The sequence below is a fragment of the Nannospalax galili genome, unplaced genomic scaffold (assembly GCF_000622305.1).
Source record: "Nannospalax galili isolate Female #2095 unplaced genomic scaffold, S.galili_v1.0 scaffold436, whole genome shotgun sequence".
Taxonomy (NCBI): domain Eukaryota; kingdom Metazoa; phylum Chordata; class Mammalia; order Rodentia; family Spalacidae; genus Nannospalax; species Nannospalax galili.
Genome location: NW_008337921.1, coordinates 871139 through 890054, shown reverse-complemented (window position 1 = coordinate 890054; position 18916 = coordinate 871139). Strand labels below are relative to the sequence as shown.

The 18916-nt window shown below is 55.1% G+C and overlaps 1 protein-coding gene across 3 annotated transcripts in view; it reads left to right on the top strand.

The window, feature by feature from the left end:
* Positions 1-18916, top strand: part of Sorcs2 (sortilin related VPS10 domain containing receptor 2) — a 412336-nt gene that overhangs the window by 365756 nt on the left and 27664 nt on the right. For all 3 annotated transcript variants that reach the window (XM_008832857.3, XM_029563427.1, XM_029563428.1), the window contains exons 9-14: positions 1848-2027; positions 5862-6008; positions 10598-10700; positions 12071-12147; positions 16128-16219; positions 16975-17082. In XM_008832857.3, the coding sequence (XP_008831079.1) occupies positions 1848-2027; positions 5862-6008; positions 10598-10700; positions 12071-12147; positions 16128-16219; positions 16975-17082 (707 nt within the window). The remainder of the gene's footprint in view (positions 1-1847; positions 2028-5861; positions 6009-10597; positions 10701-12070; positions 12148-16127; positions 16220-16974; positions 17083-18916) is intronic.

Sequence of the window (18916 nt, the reverse complement as noted above, 5' to 3'; positions counted from 1 at the left end):
TATAAATAATGTTCATGGCAGAGGAAAAGACACCCGCACAGTATGTTGGGCAAGCTATAAACCAGTCGTGGAAAGTGTGTGAATCACACTTAGGCGAAAGCCTGAGTGTAAACAGGTTTAAGTGTTAATTCCAGGTCTCTCTGGAGGAGTCGTACAGACAGCCCTGAGCCACTTCATAGATTATAGGAAGCATTTGCCTAGGGCATCTACCCAGCTTGTGGAAGTGGAGTCGAATCAGAGCAGTCACCTGTGATATTGCATTGGGTTGTGCTGGGCTCCCCTGTGTGTACTTCCTGTATAAGGTGGGGATCCTGCCATCCCTTCATGTGGGAAGGGGAGCCTCGCTCTCCACCCCCATATGCTGGGTCTGCTGTTCTGTCAGAACCAAGGCTGATGGGCATGCCCTCCCTGGTGGGCAGCAGAAAGACCAGTGCACAATGGCGGCACGTCCTTCATCCTGCCCACAGCTCAGGGAGTGGAGGTGGACAGATGAGTGATGACCACTAGCTGGCTCCCACAGGCACTCCACAGACTCCCAGCACCCTGCTGCTCCATTTTGCAAGTGGACACCCCCCAGGCCCTGGATCCTGTGTAAGCCTTCCTGAGCTGTGGCACCTCTCAGTTCACCATTCCTGTGTATCAGGTGTATGTCTGTACACACAGGGCCCAGACTATGGAGTCCCTTGCTATGGGATGCATGGTAGGTGCTTTATGCCCTGCACCCCCCTTTTTATTTTTTTGCAAAGTCTCTCTTTTTTGAAGAAGGTCTTGAGATATATCTCCCAGGTTGGCCTTGAACTCGTGATCCTTCAGCCTCAAGCTTCTAGGAGTTGGATTCTAAAAATGCACTGCCATGCTTAGCTGGGAAAGACAGCGGTGAGGGGAAGGACTGGGTCTTCAGGTGATGGCACCCAGCCCCTCTCAGAATCCCCCATGTGTCTTCAGTTCCCGCATCCTGGCAGCCTTATGTCAGAGGGTTGTGAGAACTTCAAAGGAAAGCGCACAGTCAAGAAGCCTGCAGAGTAAAACCTGTGTGACCAAGGTGGGGCTGCTCCGCACCTGGGCAGCACCTCCCTCAGCAGTGGCACAGGCCCCCACAGAGGGAAGCAAGCAGCCCAGTAGCCTGGCGAGTTTTTCCACTGGGGTAGGGATCTTTCCTTTTTCTGAATTGTACATTCTGGAACAGATACTAGAGACTGTGCTGAACCCCACAGAACTGCCTGACTCACAAGGGGAAACTGAGGTCTGGACTCATTGCCTGGGCTGCTGTTCTTTCAGCACTGCCTGTCTTTCAACTGTCCGTGAGGCTAAGGGTTGGGTACAAGACTGGCGCAAAGGAAGGTAGAGAGATGGCAGCTCACGTGTTGAGGGGGTGCCATCTGAGCACACTGAGCTCTGTTAGGGGAGGACCCTTTGCACAGTTCAAGGCAGAGGTTGGGCTGACAGCAGGGTCTGCACTGCCTGAGCCTAGCACGGGGCTGGGGCTTCATACATCAATGTTGGATGAATGAAGGTTCACCTGACCCCAGGAAGGGGGAGCCCAGCCCTACATCTGCCAGTTATTCTGACCATGTGGGGTTCACTGTGGGGGAGATAAACAGATGAACAATGGGGGCAAGGAAGAAGAGGCATCCCCAGGCTACCCCACAGCTTGGTGTGGAGGATCTGAACATCACCCCCATTTCAGAGGTGTGACTTGGAGGCCCAGGGAGTAAAGTCATTTGTCCAAGGCCATGGAGCCAAGTATAGCCCACCAGGATGCCACCAGGATCAGCCTGGCTTCAGGGCAGTGGGGTGGTGGCGCCTGTGCCCCAGGCCACCATCTCTGACAGCTCTTCTGTCTCCAGGACCTGCAGATCATCAGCACAGACGAACAGCAGGTGTTTTTAGCAGTACAGGAGTGGAACCAAGCAGACACCTATAACCTGTACCAGTCGGACCCACGCGGCATACGCTACTCCCTGGTGCTGGAGAATGTGCGCAGCTCGAAGCAGGCAGAGGAGAGTGTGGTCATTGACATCCTTGAGGTGGGCATCCCGGTGAGGTGGGGACAGTTGCCCTCTCCCTCCCTACTCCTTCCCTAGGGCCACAGATATCTGGGAAGCACCAGATGTTTCAGGCTTTAGGGGCCAGAGGCTGTTGTGTAGGCCATTAAGACAGAAGAAACCTCTTTTTAATGAGATTCACAAGGCAGTATTTGCTAATGAGAAGGAAATTCCTAGTAGGGAGCATTTTGCAGAACTAGGCTGAGCCTTAGCATGCAAGGCTATCCCTGTGCCTAAGGTAGCCACAGCCAGATATAGCCTAAGCACCTCTCCTGAAGCCAGGAGCCTCTCTAGTCTGTCCCGCTCTCCTGCCACATGACCCTCTGTCTTCTCCCTCTGTCCTTAGAGATGGAGCCTCTCTCCTGTGCCCAGTCCTCACACTTCCCACCTCAATCCTCCCTCCATGGAGTTAGGCCTCTGCAGAGTTGCCACCTGGGTTGCTGGGGCAAGGCCTCTCTCTTAACTCCCTGAGATGCCTGCACCACCCCTCTTGGGGGGGAGGGTCCTGGACTCACCTGGCCCTACATAAGTCCCCATGGGCTCCCACACATGCCAAAGCTTTGGCCCAGCCTTCCAGCATACACACCAAGGCTCTCCACCAATGAGAGCAGCCTGGGCCCCATGTCCACTCCATAAAATTCTTCAGGCTCCTGATATGGGCCTGGCATGGACATGCTACTCACAAGCCTGTTTTTTCTTATGGGCACTGTGGCCAGGGGTGAGGGTATTTCTTAGCCCATGTAGAGGTCAGACAACAGACTCAGAGGAACCCACCCCTGCCAACCTGCCCAGAGAGACCTGCTCACTGTCTGCTCCCAGTCCAACCAGCCTCTTGAAATCCTCTCTGTCATTGTCCCCCAATTCTTCCTTCACATCTGCCCTTGGGACCCCCCCCTCCCCCGGCAGGTGAGTGACCCGCTGGTGCATGTGTTGGGTGGTGAGTCTGGCTCGGATGGTGGCCCTTGATGGACAATGGACTTTGTTGCTGTGAGTGGGAGGAGACCTCCCAGATGGAGGAGCTTCCACACAATTCCCAGCTGTCAGCAGCAGCGGGGAGCCGTTGTCCCCTGCCAAGTGATGAATGGGATCGTTTGCTTGTTTGTTTGTGAAGAAAGTCCATTTGTCAAGGCTGCCTACCAGCTGCAGAGGGACAGTCCTGGTCCTGCAGTCCTCCTCACCCAGAGCTCAGTCCTCGGAATGCCCCTGATAGTATCTGGGCACTAGGCCGCTCACCAAGGGTGCTGCAGCCCAAGACTGGGGTGAGCAGTGATGGACAGGAGGGTCTGACACGGGGAGGTGCTATCTGCCCTATCCATGGGTATCTGTCACATACATACTGCTGACCACACTCTGGGCCCTGCCCTCAGTCACTGACAGGGATACCCCACCAGGAAGATGCCTCCCTGCGGTGTCTCTAACACAGCTGCCTGTGCTGGACACAGTGCAATGCTCTTTGGCCAGTGAAGGTGGGATGGGGGGAGTCCCGGTGGGCTTCCAGGAGGAGGGGAGCAGCACCAAGCTGCAACTGAACAGGAGTCAGCCATGCTAGGAAGCAGTGAGCTGAACCATGTATGGACAGCACAACCTGGCACAGAGAGCCCAGAGAGAGCAGCGAGGACATCAGGAGGCTCATGGCAGCCATGTGAAAAGGGGTACCCACCTCCCCCTTCTGGTGCCTGGGAAGTGACTTTGCCTCTCTCATGTCAAACAAAGATCACAGAGTAGGAATAGGTACAACTCTGAATCTACCCATCCACCCATCTATCCATCCATCCACTCATCTATCCACCTATCCACCCATCTATCCATCCATCCACCCATCTATCCATCCATCCACTCATCTATCCACCTATCCACTCATCTATCCATCCATCCACTCATCTATCCACCTATCCACCCATCTATCCATCCATCCACCCATCTATCCATCCATCCACTCATCTATCCACCTATCCACTCATCTATCCATCCATCCACTCATCTATCCACCTATCCACCCATCTATCCATCCATCCACCCATCTATCCATCCATCCACTCATCTATCCACCTATCCACTTACTTTCCTTTCTATCCACCTACCCATCTACTAATGCACCCATCCACCCTCCATCTACCCAACCACTTACTCATTCATCCACCCATTTACCCATCCACTCACCCACCCATCCATCCACTCATCCACTGATCCATCTATCCATCCACTTATCCATCTATTCATCCACTCATCTACCCATCCACTCATTCACCCATCCATCCATTTACTCATCCATGAATCCACCCATCCATTCATCCACCGATCCATCCATCTAGCCATCCACTTATCCACCAATCCACTTGTCCATCCATCCACTCACCTACCTGTCTACCTACCCACCCACCCATCCACCCACCCACCCATCCATCTACCCTCCTGTCTGTTCCTACATGGGTAGCAGTGCATCTCTGGTGGACTGCCCACATGCACTGTCCTTGCATAACTTCAATGACCTCCCAGAGTTATGAGACTCAAAGGAGATCATGTGTGCAGAGCAGAGCCTGTGCATAGAAAGCGCCAATAGTCAGGTGTTAATTGCATCAACACAATTATAATCCTTGGCTCTGGAGCCCTGGGTAAAATGCACAACTCTCTAATCCTGTCTCCAGAGGGGCCTTGTGAGCAGCAATACCATGCTGTGCCCAGAGGAGTGGAGACACCTCTGCTATGGGGCGTGGATGAAAGTGGGCATTCCTGTGCCTGGCAAACCACTCTCTGGCTCCCAGGGAATGTGACTTTAAGTCCCTTATCAGTAAATCCCTTCAAAGGTCGTCCCTGTGAGAGCGCTGCTGCGTTCAACTCAACACAATGTCTGGTTCGGCTCTTACACATTTCCTACGAGTCAACTCAGTGGCCTCCCGTGGATGCTGGAGCCCTGGCGGGGCCTGGTAGAGGAGAGAGAGAGAGAGAGAGAGAGAGAGAGAGAGAGAGAGAGAGAGCTGGGAATGGTGGTGTGCCCCCTTGTAATCTCAGCATCAAGGAGGCAGAGACAGCTGGATCCCTGGGACTCAGCGGCTGACCAGCCTAGGCTACTTGGTGAGTTCTAGGCCAGTGAGACGCACTGCTTCAAAGACACAAGATGGACAGCATCATCTGAGGAATGACACCTAACACTGTCCTCTGCCCTACACACACACACACACACACACACACACACACACACGTGCAAAGAGAGAGATTGAGAGAGTGAGAGAGAGAGAGAGAGGGAGAGAGGGAGGGAGGGAGAGAGGGAGGGAGGGAGAGGCAGGGGGGAGGGAGAGAGAAACAGAAAGACGGAGGGAGGGAGGGAATGAATGCAGTAAGGGCATAGTGGAGCCATCAGTGCATGGCAGGGTAAATGGAGGCTTTCCCCTTCCCATCATGACATTGATGTATGGAGTTCCCTGAGGAAAGCCCAGAAGCAATCACCATGGCACAGGCCCTGCGGTCTGGTAGACACAGGGAGCAAGGGGATCTGAATTCCAGGGTCAGGCGGGGGAACCCCTCCAACGTATGCTCTGGTTGGTCAGGGGACCAGAGTTCTCCCTGACATTTGATAGCCAACAATTCTAGACAAGCAACCAAGTGTCCTAGAGGCACCCCGGGCCTTGGGGAAGACAACTCCTCCCGTGTAAGCCTGGGCTGGTCTTCCTCCCTCAGCTGCAGGCCCACTGGCCAGGTGCCAGGCCACAACAAGGACTAGGTAAAGCCACCTTCCAGACACTCAGGAGGGCAGTGTGGGGCCACCATGACCCTGGGTGACCGGTGTGCGGTCTTATGGTCCTTTTTGTGTGTCCTCAGGTCAGAGGGGTGAAAGGGGTCTTCTTGGCAAACCAGAAAGTGAACGGTAAGGTGATGACACTCATAACCTACAACAAGGGCCGAGACTGGGATTACCTGAGGCCGCCCAGCACCGACATGAACGGGAAGCCCACCAATTGCCAGGCGGTAGGTGCTCTGCCTCGTCACACACCTCCTGCACGGTGTCACAGATGCCATTCCTGTGGTCTACCAGAATGCACAGGCCACCAGTTCCTGCCACATGTAGGGAGGTATACAGAGGTCAGTCATGGCCATGAAATTACAATGAAAACCTCCCCAAACCACAGCCCTCACTCAGTCTCAGCTCCACCCCCTTGTCCAGTGGCTCCAGGCCTAGGAATCAGTGACCTAGACTGGCATGTTGTCCACACCGGAGTCCCACTCCTGGCTAGCACAGGAGTGACCCCGTGACATCAGCAGAGGTCCAAAGGAGCAGGCAGACATCTTCCAAGCCTGCTACTGAGCATCACTGAATCTTACTGGGCAACACGGAGAGCTGGGGAAGGATGGAGGAGGGTCACAGGGTGGTTGCTGCCACCAAAAGTGGCCTCACCACTGTCACCAGTGGGTGCCACGTGCCCTGAGTCCTGGGGTTGGTATTCCACATGCAGCGCTGTGGCCTAGAAAGTCCCTTGACTGCTAGAATCGGGGTCAGTGCTGAAGGAGTGGTGGCTCCCTGGGGTTCTGTGACTACCTAGAGTCCATGTGGTGCATAGACTTCATAGGAAAGCACACCGAGGGCCCCAGCCGTCCCTGACACCAGCTGGAGGAACATGCTCAGAGACTGGTAGCTGCCAGAGAGGAAGAAGCTGATGGGGCCACACACTTCTCAGAGTCTCCCTTTCCCTGTGGGTGCCTCACTCCTGAGCACCGTGCCCCCCTGCATGCCACATGGAGCGCCCATCTACCAGCACCCCATCCCCACCCCGCGGGGCTCGGTCATCTGCTGTGATGTTGGCAGGATCACACAAGGCCCCGGGGATCCTGTGGGAGAGGGAAGTGACAAAAATCTGTGGTATCACAGGGGCGATGTGAAATGGCGTAGTCCAGCCGGGAGCAAGCAAGCGAGCGTATGATCTCACTTCCTATTCCATCCCTGAAACCGAAGATACCTCTTAACTTTTTTCTCTCAGTAGACTCCTATTGATACATGAAAACCCTGCTTACATGCCCCACCCTAAGAAAACTTCACTGGGCATCTTTGCTGCTCTGTCAACCATAAGCCCCTCAAAGCAGGGAGCACACACCAGGGACCCGTGAACCCACCAATTGCTTCGCCCATTTCCTAAAATGTAAAAAAGAAAGAGCAACAGCCTGTTTTGCTCGGGGATTTCATCCAACAGACACACAGAACACCCTTATGTGCGGGGGGTCAACAAAGTAGAAATTGCTGCTGCTTTGCGGGGGAGGGAGCACAGTGTGGAAGTAGTCATGGAAGAGCCCATCCCTTCGTCCACACAGCCCCCGACTCCGAGAGCTGGGGCTCAGCTCTTCGGGTGGTACCCTTGCCCAGGCAGGAACCGGCCCGCTCTCCAGCCTGATGGTTGCCTGCAGACCACTCTCCACTCAGGCCCTGCCGTGGATGGGGGAGATCACAGCTCCCGCCCACCTGCTTCGGGAATGAATTGCCTGCCATTTATAAATGGGTCTAGAATTGCTGTGAAAGGCTAATTTTCGTATCATCGCTGGGAAAGTTAAGCCACATTAATCTGCCAAAGCAAGTTTCAGCTAAGAGAAGATTCTTGTCTGCAATTACACAGCTCAGTGAGGAGGCAGCCTCGTTGAGATTTACGTCCTGGCCTGAGGATGATAGGAAGTGGCCCAGACAGGTGCAGAGTGCACAGGGAACCACAGCAAAATGTCCAGGAGTCAGCAGGCCACGGGGGCAGACAGGTGGCCCGTACCCTGGCCCTCACACCTGAAGAGTCATTCCCTCAGCCACACGTGGTTCAGGCCTCAGACAGACTACAGCGGCACGATGCCTGGGAAACACGGGGCAAGGGGAAATGAGCCTGCAGGTGTCTGTCTGGGGCCAGGGACATCTTAGCCTTCTTCCTTCTCTCCCTTTTGGTCACACACTGGCCCCCAGACCTCTGGCTCTGCTGAGGACATCTTCCAGACATGGGGAAGCAGGGCATTGTGTGTGTGCGTTATACACGTGTGTGCGGGCATACTCACGTGTGTAGAGGTCAGAGGTCAAGGTTGAGTGTCCTGTACCACCCCCTTCACTGAATGCAGAGGACACTAATTGGACGGGTTGGCCAGCAAACCTCTAGGGTCCACCTGTCTCCACCCTGCCCCCTGCATTGGGGTTAGAGATAATGCAGCCTTGGCCAGCTTCTATGTGGTTGCTGGGATTGGGACTCAGGTTTCCATACTTGCTTAGCAGCACTTTACCCACTGAACCAACTCCCCAGCCCTGATCAGATCTTTCAGCACGATGAATCTCAATTGGGAAGTGGATTTGAATCCATTGACATCTGGCATTCTGAGTAGAAACCCACACACTCTGCAGTGCCAGAAAGTCTTCTAGATAGGGCTGAGTCCCAAGCTGGGGCTGGGTGGCCAGGGGTCAGACTTCCTTCTCTCCACCCCATGGTCTAAGATTAGATCTTCCAGTCACTTCTGTAGAGTGTACCTGCTGGCTGCTGCACAGGAAGGGGCAGAGACAGGGAACTCACCTGCCACCGGGACTTGCTGCAGCTCCTTGGGCCTGGCCTCACCCCGGGCAGCCTCAGACGCCCTGCCATCTCTGACCCTGTGTCCCATGGGGAGCCTGGCCCAATATGTCAGGCCAGGAAGAGAGAGGGCTGATGGAAGCCCAGGAGATGGGCTACAAGCTCAAATACTTCAGGCCCTGCCTGCCCCTCTAGGAGGCCCAGGCACCAAAGCAGGGCTGCATCTCTGTCAGCTCATTAGGACTGTGCTGTCCCCACTCTGGGGTTCTTGCACAGGGGCTCTGTTCCTGCTGCGGCAGAGCCCTGCCATCCAGGGTGGTCTCCAGCTTCCCAGCTGCCTCTGTGTGCCTCTGTGGAGGCCACGGGGCCCTTCTGCCCACCTTGTACTGCTCATTAACCATTTGACTGTCACCTTCTCTTGTTAATGTGTCACCATAGGATTGTGGCAGGGACATTCATCACAGCTGTGTGGCCATCTCCCTGGTCCACTTCAGAGCATTTTCCTCACCCCAAAAAGAAGCCACGCTGTCCAGTGTCCCCTGTCACCCAGTCCTGGCAGCCAGGGGCCTGCTTCTTGCCTGCTGTGTAGGGTCCCTGTTCTACGTCTATGGAGGGACGTCTACAGCATGGCCTGATTATAGAACCTGGGGCAGTCACAGCCCAGCTACCACATAACAGCCAATTAGACAGGTTTACAGTTTAGCTCAGGAGAATCCCTATAAATCACACTAAGTTCTAGGGCAGAAGAACGTATTAACGAAAGCATGAGAAGGAATAGAGGCCTCCCCACAAAGAACCACAGCCCCTGGTCACATATCCCTGGAGCTACCCCTTGCAGGAGGTGAGCAGGCGGTTCCACTGACTCCATTTTTCAGATGAGGAAACTGAGGCCCAAAGTTGCCCCCCAAATTACCAGCACAACCTAAAAGAATCTGGATCTCTAAGTAGCCTACTTTAAGATATTCCCAAACTGGAAGAGTTTTGTTTTCCTAGAAAAACTAAGAGGAAAAACAAAATGTTTGCCTTGCTTCTGAGTAAGCAGATAAGCAGTCCATAGGGGTGCCGGGCCCCAGACTCTGTGCTGTGTATCCAGCAGTCCTGTGGAGCAGAGGTTACATCACCATCTCACAAAGTACCTCAGGCACAGAGGTGCTCAGCATTTTCCCTAAGGCCACAAAGTCCTCTGAGAAGTCAGAAAACCCCCAGCCCTGCGTCCTCCCACACTCTGGCCCTCAGCCACGCTCACTGCTCTGTGGAATTCTCAAAGTGGGAAGCACAGAGGTGAGACAGGTCAGTGCCCTGAAAGCCCCCCAACATCCACCACCCATGGGCTTCTGAGGGCTCCTCTGCCATCAAGGTGGGCTCAGCTGATCAGGCTACAGTCGGTAGGACAGATGTCCAAGGCCTGAAGCTTGGTTCTAGCATCCCTCGCATGAGAGGTGATCCAGCGTTCCTGATCTAGGTGCCTGTGAACCCAGCAAAGGTGGCATTAGACAAAATCCCTGGTGCTAAGGCTAGAACCAGGGCTACCCTGTGCTAGGCCATGCAAGGAGCTACAATCCAGCCCAGGCCTCAACTAAAGGCTCTGAACAGAGGGATGGATGGATGGATGGATGGGTGGATGGGTGGGTGGGTGGGTGGGTGGGTGGATGGATGGATGGATGGATATGGAGAATCCTGCCCTTCGGGGATCCAGGCCCTAACACCCCCCCTCTTGGAGAAGGTATAGCCACACTGAGGCCCTCCCCAGACTGAGAATCTGTTCTCCAGCGTACAGTGGGACAATTCGTGGGTTCCTGGCTGGTCCCCACTCCACTCCCTTCCCCCCAGGCTCTCAGCAGCCCCTGCTGAAACTGTCCTCATCCTTTGCAGCCATTGCCCAGAGGTCAGCTGAGTGCTGCTTCCGACCGTCTGTCCACTCTACCAAGACACCCCAGCCCAACTTTCTTCCACAAAGGCCATAGATCTAGCCACAGAACTGGGTTTCCTAGGATGATCCCACCCTGTGCTGATCATCCCTCTTCCTCTCCTCCCCAGCCTGACTGCCACCTGCACCTGCACCTGCGCTGGGCAGACAACCCCTACGTGTCAGGCACAGTACACACCAAGGACACTGCCCCTGGCCTCATCATGGGTGCAGGTGGGTGACCCCAGCACAGGTGGAAGTGGAACTTTACAACCCGAGGGAAGCTTTCATCGCATGAGCTACGAACTGGAGGCCATGAGCCCGAGGCCATGGTGTGTCCGTTAGAGGCAATGCCACCTCCTCTGAGGCAGCATGGCTCCCCTGGAAACCTTAGGGGTGAATGTAGGATGGGGGGAGGGAGTTGTGAATGGGTGGACGGATGAGCAGATGGGGGGTAGATGGATGGGAGGTTGAGTGGGTGGATGGGTGGATGAATGGGTGGGAGGATGGGTGGGTGATGGGTAGATAGTGGATGGATAGATGGGTAGGTGGGTGGATGGATGGGTAGATAGATAGGCAAGCAGATGGGTAAATGAATGGATGGATTGATGAATAGATGGGTGGGTGGGTAGTAGATGGACAGTGGGTGGTGGGTGGATGGGTGAGTGGAGAGATGGATAAGCAGGCATATAAATAGATGGATAGGCATGTAGATGGTCGGGCAAATGATGGAAGATGGATGGATGGGTTAGTGGGTAATTGGCAGATGAATGGATAGGTGGGTGGAGGGATTGATGGACAGATGGACAGGTGGGGTAATAGGTGGAGAAGTAGGTAGATGGGTGGATGGATGGATAGATTAGTGGGTAGATGATGGATAGGTGGGTAGGTGAATGACAGTCCATCCTGATACAGACATTTTAGTTCAAGAAGGCCCCTGTGCTCATGGTGGGATGCTGGGGAGCCCAGGCCCAGTTTGGGAAGCAGCCATGCACATCCCATGTTTTGAACCTACAAGACTGTAGCAGGCCATCTGGGGCAGCTGCTCTTCTGTGAGCTGGGCTAGCCTAGGTCCTCTGTAGGCTGTTTTCCATCTCAAGTAGCTCCAGGCTGGGATGCAGCTCCTGCCGCCTGGCTAGTCTCCCTCGCATCTCAATGGTCCCCTCAGCAGGCATTTAATGCACATCTGCCGTGTGCCTGCCTTTTCACATGCCTCGTGCTTCACCAGACTCACTCTGACCTCCCCGCACTTGGCCTCTAGGACATACATGTAGCCTTGCCTTGCCGTGTTTAAGTCCTCTCAAGATCCACAAATCTCTGCTGCCCATGTCCTCCACCTGACCCTGACCACCAATGCCACCTTTTTCCCTCAAGGTCCCTGCAGGAACTTGGCTGTGTTGAGCCTTTGCTGCACAGAGGGGACCAGCCTAAACTCAGCAGCTACATCAGGGCCACTGTCCATAGAAGAAGACAGAGAGGGGCCCACTGTAGGTGACTGGTGGAAATACAGGCCTAGGCAGTCCCCTCGTGTGGTCAGGGGACTGTGTGGGGCTTGGTCAGGGGAGCTGGCAGGTCTAAGAACAACACCTTTTCTGTTGGGTCAGGTAACCTCGGTTCTCAGCTGGTGGAGTACAAAGAGGAAATGTACATCACGTCTGACTGCGGGCACACCTGGCGGCAGGTAAGGTGATGGAGTACCTGGCGCTCCTCAGCCTCCCTGGGCTCTGTCTGTTCTACCACCCTGCCCTTCACAGGGGCTCTGCAGGAGCCTGGACCAGATGTCTGCAGCTGCCTGTCAGCCTCACCGCTCTGAAGCAGTTGAGGCCTCTGCTGAAGGCCAGCCAGGGCAGGGCCATCTAGCCAGTGCTCTGTAGCCGTTGGTGGGCGTTATAGATCCTAGAAGCAGTTTACAGCCAGATGTGTAACTGAGGACATCTGAAGAAGGGAACTAAAGGCCAGCCACATGGCCACTTCCTGCCTGACTTTGAGCTCCTTCAGGGCCCAAGAGGTCAAGAAGGTGGAGCCACAATTTCCCCAAGTTCCTGCAGGGCAGTGCTGGTGGCCACTGGACACATGGAGGGAAAGGGGCAATGTGACAGGGGCACATTTAGGATCATGGGGGCCTGGGCTGGGTGTCTGGGGCTTGTTAAACATGTTACTGCGATGGAGGGATGTGGCCCAAGATGGAAGAAGAGAAGGTGAGAAAGCCTGCCTGTGGGTGCCGTCCCCTCATCAGCAGCCCCTATGGAACCACCACACACAGCCCTACATGGAGGTCAGAGCCGCCAGCAAGAGGGACACTGGCCACCATCAGCCTTCGCTCAGGAACAGCAAGGAAGGAGCAAGAGAGGCGGACTGGCGGGTCCCACGGAGCCTGTGCCGTGTAGCAGCTCCAGGCGTCAACCCACGTGTCCTCGGGAAGGCCTTGCCTTGTGTGACAGACATTTGCTGCTTTCTTTGTAAACTTTGCTAAGAGGCTATTTGAACTTTAAGCACTTGGGATGATCAAGTATCAGTATTTGGGATGACCCAGTATCAATGGGCATTCTGCTTGGGGACAGTCCTGTTCTCAGGTCATCTCCTGTGCCTGGTCATGCAGGGCCACATCCCCTGGGACTTAAAGACAAACACACTCATTGCTGTGCACAGAGCTCACCTGCCACCAGAGTCTGAGGCCAGGGCTGTTTTTAATAATATGCAAGAAGCAAGGCATTTTGAAAAGGGCAGAAGCGATTTATTGCATTATGACTTTTCTATTTCACCAAAGCCAGTGAAGCAGGTCGAAGGTTCTTAAAGGTCGCCATCTGTCCACTTACGCACGCTGATGGCAAATGCAGAAGGACTTCCTTGTTTTATAGATATCTGTGGTGGCCACTTTTGCAGACAGTTTGCTTAGGCTTAAACTTGGAGCCATCTATCTCCCTAGTGGGGAGAACATCTATTACAGTGCAGGTTCCCCTGCCCAGGGGACAGCAGGTGCGTGGGTAGAGCAGAGGTCTGGAGATGGTGTAGGATACCCAGTGGGTAGCACCTGTGTGCAAGAGTGTGTATGCACGCACATGTATGTGTATGTTGGAGTAGGAACATGTGTGCATAATGGTCATAGGCAATTATGGCAGGGGAGGAAGACTGGCTTTGCTGTGTGAGGACGGGTGAGGAAACGCACCAGTCCATGGAGTGTTCATAGCTGCCCTGGCATTTCCACCTGGGCCAGAGAGGCCATGACGGAGGAGATGGGCCAGACAGCATGCATATTTAATCTTTAAGCCATGAGAGCACCAAGCCAGCCTTGATGGTGTGAGCCTATAATCCCAGCATCCAGTAGGCAGAGAAAGGAGCACCTTACGCAGAGTTAAGGCCAGCCTGGTTTACAGAGAAAGACCTCAAAAACTAGAAGAACAAAACCCCACAAGTTTGCTAAGAACCACGCCAACAGAAGACATCCCAGGATCCTGGCTGGGATTCTGAGGGGGACAGAGAAAGGTTGAGCCAGGGGTGGGTCTGTGTCCCCGCCCCCCAGCCCTGCACCCCAGGGGCTGCTGGAGGCAGAGAAGCACATGGGCACCGGCCCAACCTGCTGCAAGACTGGGAAATCCAGCTGTGAGAGAGATACTCTTCATCAGCGTCCCCCAAAGGCTCAGAGGCTCCCTCCCATTCCAACTGGGAGGCCCCCATACCCCTGCCTCCAGCACTAGATCTAGAAGGCACTAGCCAGGCCCCTGTGGAGCAAAGAATGGGGTCCAGTCACGAGGCCTGGTAGAGTCCCCGCAGGGCATATACCTGCAGAGGAGGAAACAGAACACAGTCAGTGCTGTTGCAGCTGGCCTCCCAAGTCACTTCTAGAGGTCAGCACACATTCTTGATGAAGGAGCCCAGCCTCTAGAATATTCTGCAATGGGGAGCTGGCTGTTTCTGAGAGGAAAAGTCCTTGCTTGGGAACTTGCCATGCCCTGACTCACCATGGGCTCCGTTGCACAGTTTAATGCAGAATGGGAGAGACTTGGGTGGGGCACAAAGACACGAGGACAACAGTGACAAGACCCTGGTCCTCCACACTGTGTTAGTACGATGAGATCCCTCCACACTGTGTTAGCACGATGAGATCCCTCCACACTGTGTTAGCACGATGAGATCCCCAGGCAGGTAACTTTATAAAGAAAGGGGTTTGCTCAGCTTAGCATTCTGGAGGTGCAAGGGCTCAACCCAGTGTTGGAGCAGTGCTAGCTGACGCCTGGTGACAGATGGCAGGAATGAGTATGAGGGACCCCTCGTAGTGTGAGGTACTCCTCTATACCTTGTTCTCAGAGCTCCAGGACCCCACAGAACCATCTTTATTCCTCCTGAGAGAGGTACCCTGGTAACCTAATGCCCACGAGGCTGCTGTTCTATTTCCTAGCTATCGGGGAAGAGCTCTGTGGGCAGGAACACAGCATGTGTAAAGGTCCTGTGGTGTGTTCACTTCTGGCAAGCATTGGAAAGGTGGAGAACCGTGAACAAGGGCTCTTCTACATAGTCCTGAGGCCATGGGGCTGGGGGGAGGTCTGGGCTTGTCACAGGGGCCTCTAGAAGGGATATGCAGTAAGGGCTTGGCCTGGAGGCACCCGTCCAGTCTGTGGAAGCTGTCTGTTCTGAGATGTGAGCTCTGCTCTGAGGTTTCTGCTCACTTAGGAAGCCAGCGTTCAAAGCCAGAGACTGACAGGGCCAAGGAGATGCTGGCTGAGGCTATCTAAGCAACTTTCCTGATGGGGTCTCTGACCGGCTATGAGCTTGGGACCCTCTCTGCTCCTGACAGAGCCAGTATGGGCCACACCCATCTGGGGGCAACAGCTAGGTCCCCTCATTCACCTTACCCAGCTCATGGCAATGCCCTCACCTCCAGTGTATTCGACTGTGGCCCTCCCTCCTTCCCTGGCCCAGGCTGGCTGAACGTAGGTGGAAACATTCAAAGGGGTCAAGCCTGCTAAGGTGTAGGGGGGCGGCAGAGGATTGGGCCTGTCTGCTGTTCTCTGACCTCTTGAGTCCCAGGCACCCCTTGCACTGCACCCATACAGGATGTGCGGCCCCTCCATGGAGGACAGGGAGGGCATTGGGCCCAGGCCACAGAGCTTTCACTTGCTGTGTCTGGGGACATGCCCTGTAACCCAAGTGTACGAGTCACTGAGGAGGCAGAAGGTTCAGCATCCTGGAGTGACTGAGGGCCACACCTGGTTCTGCCACTCCTGAGTGTGAGGCCTGAGTATGTCCTCACTGCTGTGAGAGCAGGACTGCAAGAAACCAGGGCTGTCTGCACCTGCCTGGGGTCAGAGGTGTCCCAGAGGTGTCTCTGCTGGCCACACCCTGTCCGCCTGGGGTTCACCCTAAATGCAGCTCTGAGTGCACCTTGCTTCCCTGCTTGCTGGGCCATTCGCTGAGCCAGGTTCCCCGTGACAGGATGACGGGGATGCCACCGCAGGCCCTCTCTCCCTCGGGGTGGAGAAGTTGCCGCTGCCACACAGGCCCTGCTCATTCCTCGTATGCTGAGTCAAGAGTAGATGTGGCGTGCTAAAGATCAGGCAACCTGCCTGGCCAGGCTCTGCCCTCTGCCCTTAGGCATCGCCAAGCCTTGCCCTGAGTGTGTGTCTTTCCACCCCAGGCCTCACCCTGAGTGTATCCCTCCCACAGGTGTTCGAGGAGGAACACCATGTTCTCTACCTGGACCATGGTGGCGTCATTGTGGCCATCAAGGACACCTCCATCCCCCTGAAGATCCTCAAGTGAGGTGGTGGGCTGGTGGGGCAAGGTGGGATGGGCACATAGGCAGAGGGCCCAGAGCATCCCAGACAGTCCCCCTGAGTCCTAATTCTGGGGTGTCCTACACCTCCCACCCCTCCTAGGGTGTCCCAGAGATGGACTGCCCTGCCCGCAGGATGAACAAAGGGCACACAGCACAGATGGGGTGATTGGGAGTGGGCTGTGGGGTCCATGGAGGCAGGACTCTGTGAGGGAGGAGTGGGGCGGCGGGGGGTGGTATCCAGGTAGGCTAAACAGCAGCTTCAGATCGCTCACTGAAGGGCTCATTGACACACTGAGGACAAGGTGAACTTGGGACCCAAGAGGCAGAACTGGGAACCTGCCGGGCAGCCACAGTCACGTTAGTCTGAAAGAGCTCTATAGCTTGGGAGATGATGACATTATAATGTTGGTCCTGTCACTGACCCCAAACCCTGAGCTGAGCTCAAGCCTCTAGTGCTATTTCTGGATGTTCCAAGACTCAGATGCCCCCAAAGTTTGTGGAGAGCAGTGCCTGTATGGGACCCACACAGTATGTCTAGGGCACTGTGCCATGACCACGCTAAGTAGTGAGGGATACTACCTGGTGGTGGCAGATAGTCAGTGGCTTTCCCCTGAGTGGGGGAATCTAGCTGTGGCCTTTGTGCTGGCTGGCCCCAGAGCTGGCCTCCATTGGGATAAAGAATCATGGATGCCCATGTGATCATGCCACCCAGTGGACACTGATGGCCTTTCACAGGTTCAGCGTGGACGAGGGCCACACTTGGAGCACACACAACTTCACCAGTACCTCGGTGTTCGTGGACGGGCTGCTGAGCGAGCCAGGGGATGAGACGCTGGTCATGACGTGAGTGCGAGGCAGGGTGCAGGGAAAACAGGCGATTGGGAGGATACAGGTCAGAGCCACCCCCAGGCATGGCATGTCAGGCCTCTGAGCTCTGAGGTGGGTTCAGGCTGGGGCCTTGCCTCCCTGTCTTAGGCCGACATCTCCCGCTCTCATCCTGGCCACTGTGTGAAGCACTCTGTCCCTGCCCATGGCACTGACTGGCCAGAAGTAGAATGGAGGTTCACAGGCTGGCCCCAAGACCCAACAGGACTGTGCAGTGGAAGTCTTTTTGCTGCTGGTCCCTCAGGAACAGACAAGCCATTCCCTGATCCTTACTCTTCACAGACTAGCCAGGCAGAGCAACCTCGCCCTCAACCTAGAGTGGTCTCCAGTATCGTGGCAGGCATGGGCTTGCTGCCCATGAGTGACCCCTGGCATGGTGTGGGCATGAAGGGTCAGCTGGGCTCTTAGTGGTTCATACCCTACTTTTGCCCTTCTGAGAGTCCACCCAGCTCTTTCACAGAGGCCACATGGAAAAGCCCTGAGATGGCCTGACACACCACATCCCTTTTGTGAGCCTACTGTGGGTCTCCCCAGAGGTACAGTGGGACCAGTTGTGAGGTTGATTCTGCTCAGATGGACACTCCTGCTGGACCAGCTCTGTGGTGCAGCCTTGGGAGCTGCACCAGCCTTGGGTAGCACTGAGCACCGCAGAGATGTGAGTCCAGGCTACTAGAGCTCCTCTGCCCTGCCCGGTGTGTAAAGAGCATTTATTGAGCACATACTGTGTGTTAGCACTGTTTGAGGTCCCAGGAGAACTGGCCATAGGACTCACCACAGGCTGGTTTTAGGGGTCTCTGAGGGTAGAGAAAAGACGTTTACCCTTGCATTTGGGGATGGCCAGTGTGTCTCCTAGTTTCCAGACAGGATGGATGGGGACCACACAGGCCATTAAGTTGAGTGGTGAGAGGCCTTCAGGAAACCTGAAGGTCATTTCTACTCAGGCCAGGGGCTGGAGCAGCCTCCAGGGAAGAATAAGATCAAAGAGGATGGGAGGAATGAAAGAACAGGGCCGGAGGACCCGATGCAAACCTGGTACCTCTCAGGCCTGTAAGGTAAGAGGGTCACAGAGTACTAGATTCCTTCCACCTCCAAGACACTGGCCTTTCCCTCATCCCTTCAAGAGTCATGTCCCTGTTTGGGCTCTGCCTAGAGTGTGACCTTACTGGCCCGACCCTCCTGAGACTCTCAGAGAGGGGTCCTTCATCCTGTTCCATTAATGTGCTTGGCTGGACAGCACCTGGTGTGTGATCAGAGCTCAGTAAACAAGGGGTCAGTGAAAGGGCAGACTCCAAGGATGGCTGTCAGGATGGCCAGGCTACGTGACCCCCACCAGGGACTAGGGCCTGTGAGCCTATGTGCATCTGCTGCCCTAACTGGCCAGTGACTGCCAGGAAGGAGACTAGGGAGGGGATGCCTGCATTCCTTCCCCAGTGTCCTGGGCTGCTGCTCTACCCTGCACCCTGGCTCCCTCCCTGTCTGCATAGTGGGGAAGGGAGGCTGTTGAAGATGGAGTGTCTTAGAAAATGGAGTGGTGGTGCTCAGGAAAGGCTGCTTCCCCTGCTGCTGGAGGCTTGGCTTACCCTCTGTAGTGTGATGGTAAACCTCACAGATCCCCTAGCAACATGTCTTAACCAAAGAGGCTACATGTAGCATCCACAGAACCCCAACATACACAGCCCATGGAGCCCCACAGAGTCCCTGAAAGTTCCCATGGAGCCCATGAAGTCTATAGAGCCCCACAGAGGATTCATGACCCCCACAGAAACACACAGAGTGTCCACATTCCCCCATG